We start from the raw sequence: 7,750 nt of genomic DNA on the forward strand, positions 1-7,750 counted from the left end.
GGATATGCCTAGGTGGGAATACCCCTTTAACCATGGATACACATAGGCCTGCTTGGGAGACAGGCTCAGAAGGTATCGTATAATATTGTTTTTGTTATCACTAATGCTTGTTAAAGGAGTTCTCAGGGAATTAAGAAAATAAAATTACCGAAAATACTTAAATATTACTTGATTATAAACATATTCCCAAATACCTTTCATTAGGTATAATGGCTTGTTTTGTCTGGGGAGAAATCATCAAGGGAAATAAAATGCCCGCTGTCCTATTAGTACACACAAAACCTGTCCTAATCACCCAGCAGGACAAGTTACTTCGCAGCACTGAACTAAAGAGCTTCCTTATCCTCCTCTCTGCTCTGCTTGTCAGGGATTATGATCCTGAATACAGTTTAATAAGATCTTTAGATTAATCTCTGTGGGAATGGAGTTTCATGAGGAGACATGAAATCCAGAGAGGAGGTGGGGATGTGGATAATGAGCAGCAGCACTTGCATGCAGTCTGCATTACCACATTCTGTCCTGTCCCTCCTCTCTGTACCTCATGTTTCCTCATGAGCTCCTGTTCCTCTTCTGCTAAGTGCAAGACACAGAGACGCAACCACACAGATAAGTGTCGCAAGGAAATCAGTAAAAACCAGGAGGACAATACAGTACAAAATCAGAGGACGGAGGGTAGTCAACATAGCCAAGTTAGAACCAGATGGGTATCACAGTACAAAATGACAAGACAGAGGAAGGTCAGAGTCAAGCCGAGGTCAATATACTAAACAATCCAAAACACTCAGAGACAGAACCAGGAGCACAAAAAAGGATTAAACCTATAATGGCAAGGGTGAATTGCCAGCAAGGCATATAAATAGAGCACCGAGTCCCAGGATCAGAACCTGAATGGCCCATGCTCCATTAGACACAGCACACAGGAACAGGACAACAGAAAAATCAAGCACTGCTAGTTTTCCTCCAGAACACGCCCGTTGTTGAGAGAAACAGAGCATTGCATCCTATTGCTAGGGATGCTGTCGTGTCACCAGGGGAGCGTGGCTTCGAAGCACATCTCTTCCGACGCAGTGGCGCCAAAGCTGGAGATGTGGTAAGTTAGTGACAATGGTAGGTTAGAAAAGACCATTGTATGTTGAAAATATTGTATGCTGAGGCCATTGCATCTTGAGGGACCACTGTATTTTTAACATGATTGGTGATTTTTTTAAGTTGTTTTCCATGTCTATTTCTATATTTAAAAATATTCCTAAAATGCTGAGCCACTAAGCCTAATATTATGTGAAAACTTCTGTTCTGTAGATATCACCTTTCAGCAGGCATCTCATTATCATCACAGACATGATTACAATGAAAGATAGTACCTATGTATAGATGCCATAGGATCCACTATTTACAATAAATGATGTTAACTTATTTACTCCCATCCTTTACAATGACCTCTTAGAGATCGTATCTCTAAATGCTAACAAGAAGAAAGTTTCCACATATTATTAGGCCAAATAGGCAGTGAGAAAACTGCATGATTTTAAGTTTTCTTTTAAAATATAGATAGTTACATGGAAATATAAATCCATAAAGATAGAAATATAAATTCAATACAACACAATAAAATAGATCATTTTCTAATTACACATTCTCATATACTTTTATCGCAAAGAGAATAACAAACACGTTCTTACAATCCAAATCAAGATATCTGCCCAAACCATAAACTAGTGAGATTGCCAATGGTAATGGAACCATACACACAGAGGAGGGGTCACCTATTGTATCAAACCCAAAACCATCACTCTGTAGAAAGAGAAGCAAGGTAGGGGTATAGGAAGAAAGAGACTCGCCCTAGTAAAACATCTAATTCATACTTAATGGCAGAGTGATTGCTCCAAACAGGAGAACTTGAAGTGGCCCTGGAATTTTTTAAAATTAGCCACATTTTGTAGTTGGGTCCAAATTGATGGAAGGCAGGGCCAGCAATACCATATTGTGGCCCATTATACCACCTCACCAGAGGCAAATACCACAGTCCATCACTAAATACTACCAGCAGCACAAACTACATCCCCATAAATGTCCACTGGCCGGCCGTAAGGAGGGCTCAGGCAGCCCCCTGGGCATCAGCCCAACGGGTAATTTTCCTGTAAGGTCTATGGCCAATCCGCCCCTGGCTCCAAAAACGGCAGCTCCTTAAAAAACAGCTTTCGCTCATACACCCGGTTTGTAGCACCCAATATTCAAAGAACTGCCATAGCTTGCGAGACGTGAGCACCATCTGGGCACCAATGTGAAAGGGTATTCTAAGTCAACAGAGTCCCTGGGTCGGGAGCTACATCAGTTCGCTTGAATATAGTGTTTTCCTTTTCTTCTTACATGGATGGATCATTGATTTTTCATGACCATCATGTAATACTCAATTGCCCCCTTAGTAGTGCTATGGGGTAGACTTGCTACTGGCTTGTCTCATATATTACAACTGATGCCAGCAGCATGCCACACTGCCATCAGCTTACTTTCAGGAGACCATTAAAACAAAAAAGGATTGTCAAAAGTGTACCAACCCTTTAATGTACATTTGTGTAGGTGACAGAATCCCTGGATGACTTCTGTTATTCTTATCATTTATCGTACAGGCATAACTCTTTGCTACTAACCTACTGGAGCTTGTTGCCCACCACTTATAAAGAAATTGATATGAAATATTTTTATGTTCTGCATCAGCTAGGGCACAGTACTGTATAATGCACACTACAGATGTTAAAGAACCTCTTCTTAAAGAATGAAGAAATCTTACATTCCAGTCAACCAGTGGTTGGCCAATGTGTCAAACATGGGTTATGGGTTTCCAGAGGAATCGATTCTGTAGGCCCATTTCCTGTCTATATTGAACTTGTACAGGTCCATTTCTAATTACATTATACATTTTATCATTGTACGTACAGAACTTATAGTCAATAAGATAACTGGTGAGCAATTGGCTACAATGTCACATTCAGTTGGCATTGTCTTCCCTTAGACCCTTGGAGCTCTCTCGAAGAGGATCCTTTGGTACACATGTGGACCAATCTGACCATGTATATTGCAGAAAGCTATCTGTGCCATTGAGTATTGTATTCAACTTGCCTCTAGACTATCTATCTATATAGTCAAAGGAATCCAGATCCAGCGATTCTCAAAGGAAAGTGTCAGTGTACATAAAGACGTGCATGCATGGATGTGTATGTACATTTATTTCTTCATACAGGGGATGATAAATGTCCCCGGAATGCTTATACTCAGCTGCACATTTTTTTGTCGGCAGCCTGCCCCTTCGTGATCCGTTTATGCAGTGTTGGTTCATGTCTACCTTAGCTTGAAGATGAGTGGAGCTACACTTTCCAATGTGTGTGACATGCTTTTAATAAGAGGAAGGTGTATTGTAACCTCAGAGCTGCAGACCGGCACAAAGCTTCATTCACAAGCCACACACACAGCGGATCGCACTACAATTACAGGTACTCTGCATATTATAGAAGGCTTTCTAGTTTAGTTTTTATGACAATTTTTGAAGCTGAACTGTATAATTAGTTTATATGTTGCCATAACAGAAGTATCAAAATAGGTTATAAAAGTTAATGCTCAGCCATTTAGTATATACTGTGCCTGTATTTAAGGATTTCTGCTCAATTTATGCTTCATCGACTGGCATCATTCTATAGATTGATTAGTTCATTATTTCACCTTCATGTAGAATATAGGAATTCTTAATGCTCCTTCTCGTGGGTTGATGGTTGGGGCAATGATTGGAAAGGCGTCTGTAGGAATGCTTGTTTCCTATAATTGCCCCATTTAAGTGTGCCTCCAGTCACCTGATGAACGAGCAAACACATGTCCATTTGGTGAAAGCATTATTGATGCGGACACCAAAATCCTTGTTCCTGGGCAGAAGATAGTCTTGTGTAAACAGGGATCTGCTGCTGAAACGATGAATGTATACGGGAACAAGTGATCACAGTAGCAATCCCTTGACCCAGATCAGAGGTGATCGCTCAATGTAAAAATGGTTCATTCCCAATAATTGCCTGCAGATTTGACCTTTGTGAAAGGGACTTTAAAGGGATTCTGTCACCAAGTTTTGGGCTATAGAGCTGCGGACATGCACGGCTAGATCGCCGCTAGCATGTCCGCAATATACCTGTCCTATAGGGCTGTGTGCTTTTATTTTCTTTAAAAATTTATTTGAGAGATATGTAAATTAGTCTTGTAGGTGCCCAAGGGGCTATACAAACCTTTCTGGTGCCCAGCCACGCCTGCCTGTGAAGAAGCCCAGCACCGCCTATGTCCTCCGAATCTCCTCCTTTCATCAACGATAGAGTGCCCAAACTGTAACTCAAAACCCACATATTTGTCACAAAGTGCCAACGCGGCAATTTACCCTGAATACTACAGTCCAATATAATATATCTCCCATGTACTTTATCATTTAGCCATAATACCCTGCCTATATTCAGTGCGATGCCTGTGCTGTTCATAGTGCGCCCTGCGCTAATTAATGGCAGAAAAAGTCTAAGGCATATTAGTACAACTTTTTCCAGGGCGTGGGTGTCCACAGAGAGGGCTCTTAATGCCACCTCTGGCACCCGTGCCATAGGTTCGCCACCACTGCCATAGACCCTACAGTGAAATTTCCCAGTGGGCTGATGCCTAGAGGGCCGCCTAAACCATCCTCATGGCTATCAGCAAGATATTATTGATCTGATACTCTCATCATTAATAAATGAAGAAGCATCAGGTACTTATCCACCTGACCAATGACTTTCAGGATTTAGCTGTATTGCCATCCTCCGGATGGTGATACAGTTGAATAGTACGGCGAGGGCAACAGTCTTTTGTGCTGCACTGCGGTATGTGGTTCTGCTGAGGCAATAGTTTGGGCTGCACTGTGGAATTTGGCTATGCTGGGGGGGTATTTTGAGCTGCACTAGGGTATTTCTGGCTCTGCTTATTTCTGTTGACCCACCTTCTGTCAGTCTGGATTCACCTACAACATGGGGCCACGTTTAGTTTTTATTTCAGGACCACTTTAAGTTCTTGGTCTGTTAATGGCTGGTTTTCAGGTTTCTAAGCACTTAATTAGAACATAGAGGGAGTGTTGTGCATAGAGACTAATGTGTAGAAAGAACAATAGTTTAGCCTGGCATACAAAGGACTGTTGACTGATTTCAGTAGGTACTTTAAAGGAGTATTCCAGTTGTTAAAGCTTATAAAACTATTGTTGGAGTCCTACAATTAGGACCCCCACTGATCAGGAGAACAGGTACCCTGTACCCCTCAGAGCCCCCAAAATGAACAGTTGAGAATGCACACTGTCACTTCATATAACCAGAATACCCATTAACTTGGGTAAAACTGAATTTAGCATTTCATTAGGCAAGAGAAAATACACAATTTTAAAGTAATCCTAGTAATAGTAATGATCTTAGAATAGGTCCTTGGCCATTACCAGACCCCCATACTGTCTTCAGGAGCACTGCTATAAAACCTATGTAATGTAAAAGGTCTCATAGTAACTGGTAGACAAGACACGACTGATCTCTAATGTCACTAACTAAACTGTATGATTTTCCAGATAAGATGTCTATGAATATCACCCATCCTCCCTTCTTCCACACACAAGACTCAGTTTCAACTGAAAATACTCTTCCGCGGAATGATACTTCTGAAGAGCTTAACATTGTTCTTTGCTGTGTGTACATTGGGAATACTTTGCTGGGAATGACAGTCAACATCTTGGTTATGTGGTCGATCTGGCCAGAAGTGAGTCGTTCACTGGGTTTGCCCATTTATGCCGCCAGCATTCTCTGTGCTGCACTCCTGGAATGTTTGATCCTACCATTCGGAGCAGTTTACCTTTTAGGCAGCTTGGCAGTGGGCCCTGTGGGCTGCTTTATGCTTGGCTTAATTCCCAAGGTTGCTCAAAGGACCGCAACAATGTTCACTCTGTGGATATTTATTGTGCGATATGTAGCAGTGTCTGACCCACTCAACTACAACAAATTGTGTAAAGGCTGGGTGTTTGGGTCAGTCAGCATTACATTGTGGCTGACAGCATTTACCATTTCATTAATCGAGGAAGGACTTGCCAGAGACGATGCAAATTTCTGTTTTCCTGATTACAGTTTCACAGCAGAATGGGCACTGCCAAAGCTCATCCTATCATTTCTTTATAGCCATCTATCCGTCATTCATCTTTGTATATTTACTTACCTAATCTCCCGTTCTGTGAGGAACTCTGACACAGTGCCCAGTGAACAATATAAGAGGATCTGCAGGCTACTTGTTTTTGTTGTCATTACTTTTGGTGTGTTTTTTTGCCCAATGCATATTGTTCTGCAATACTATAACATTATTATGTTACTTGGTGAATCAGATGTTCAGGTACTGAAGAAACTGCATTTCTTTTATCAGATAATGTTTGCTTTTAATAGCTTTAGTGTGGTGATCACACCTATTTTTTATATCATTAGTTCTAGTACAGTGAATACAAGAGTTATGGGACTTTTCAAGGGCAGCTAAAAATGCTGAGAAAAAAAAAACCAATGACATTTTCTGTGGATTTTACTTAGAACTTCATAATGTGCTTTGCTATGGGTGAAAATTGTGGCAAATCCTCAAAAGCAACGGGACATGGTGCAAATTTAGAAGTCCACAACATGCCCTCAAATCTGATCTTATTTTCAGCATGTGAATGCATCCTTATGCATAAGAGTGTATCCTACGCTGAAAATCTGCAACAAATGCAACCTATGTGAACATGGCCAAATAATTTACATTCAACCCAAAGCTTGAATACGTAGGTCATCCACTGGTTACCCAGTTCTTAGGAAATGCCTCACAATCTGGGGACAGAGAGAGGTTTATTGAGTTCAGCTAAGAACGATGAACCACAAAGGACTCCAAGTATGTTCGGAAAACACAATCCAATGATGTCAGCCACAAACAGGTATAAATCAAACTCAAATACATATTCCCCAAATTGTCAGCAAAAAAGTGAAGAAGCAGACCACTAACAGTGTGGAATTGTGCAAGATTGGCAAAGAAATAAAGTATAGATACATAACACGAAAAGATACATACAACACACTATATCAAAGCTTGAATGGCAACAGTCATGGTGAAAGCGAAGAATGCGTTTCCTCCTGCTCTCCGCTGGATGCGTCATTGTGGTGTCTGAATAGCTGAATAATGTACTGATGGCCACAGTGTGTGTTCTTTAGTTTTGGTTCCCATATGCAGAAGCAAGCACATCTATATACTATACTTCCTTAGTGGTTACGTAGAGGTCAGAATGAAAAGTGTGCTATGGAAAAAATAATATCGCTTATAAATGATATTGGCATGGTGCCTGGGCTTAGATGTTCTACACCGTAGGACATGTTGACTAATCTCTCAATTTTAAAATCTGTTTGAGGGTTTAGTGAGACTGCAGAGTGCACCTGTCTTTGCTTTTGTTTTGTTATATTGTTATATTGATTATGACATCCGCACTTGTTGCCTTGTGTGGGATGTCTATTGTGGTACTTGTGGTTCGCCGCAGGCATCCTCCACCGTATGCATTTTGCTGGGGATCGCCATTAGCAACGGGCCACAAGTGCAGGATTTGCTCCCCTGTATATATGCACGACTGCATGTGGGTTTGAGCACCTCCTGCTAATGCCACCCTGTCTTCTTAGTTTGTATATGATATTTTATTAATCACAAAGTCATTTGTGTAAGA

At 41.1% G+C, this 7,750-nt stretch overlaps 1 protein-coding gene across 3 annotated transcripts; it reads left to right on the plus strand.

The window, feature by feature from the left end:
• Nucleotides 1–601: 601 nt before the first annotated feature.
• Nucleotides 602–7,467, plus strand: LOC122933229 (kappa-type opioid receptor-like). 3 transcript variants are annotated; one of them, XM_044288099.1, is made up of 3 exons: nucleotides 602–1,090; nucleotides 3,296–3,488; nucleotides 5,603–7,467. In XM_044288099.1, exons 2-3 carry the CDS (start codon nucleotides 3,353–3,355, stop codon nucleotides 6,547–6,549), a joined length of 1,083 nt encoding a protein of 360 aa, XP_044144034.1. In that variant the 5' UTR covers nucleotides 602–1,090; nucleotides 3,296–3,352; the 3' UTR covers nucleotides 6,550–7,467. The 3 variants fall into 3 exon arrangements, with proteins under 3 accessions (XP_044144034.1, XP_044144026.1, XP_044144038.1); XM_044288091.1 differs by having other exon boundaries at nucleotides 3,346–3,488; XM_044288103.1 differs by lacking the exon at nucleotides 3,296–3,488.
• Nucleotides 7,468–7,750: the final 283 nt, after the last annotated feature.

This window comes from Bufo gargarizans, chromosome 1 (genome assembly GCF_014858855.1).
Source record: "Bufo gargarizans isolate SCDJY-AF-19 chromosome 1, ASM1485885v1, whole genome shotgun sequence".
NCBI classification, from domain to species: Eukaryota; Metazoa; Chordata; class Amphibia; order Anura; family Bufonidae; genus Bufo; species Bufo gargarizans.

What these genes read in the sequence shown, in the direction of transcription:
- LOC122933229 (XM_044288091.1), top strand. Translation starts at nt 1,014, where the DNA reads ATGCTGTCGTGTCACCAGGGGAGCGTGGCTTCGAAGCACATCTCTTCC. An exon ending in GCGCCAAAGCTGGAGATGTG is followed by an intron (nt 1,091 to 3,345) that starts GTAAGTTAGTGA and finishes TGTCTACCTTAG; the next exon opens with CTTGAAGATGAGTGGAGCTA. An exon ending in GGATCGCACTACAATTACAG is followed by an intron (nt 3,489 to 5,602) that starts GTACTCTGCATA and finishes ATGATTTTCCAG; the next exon opens with ATAAGATGTCTATGAATATC.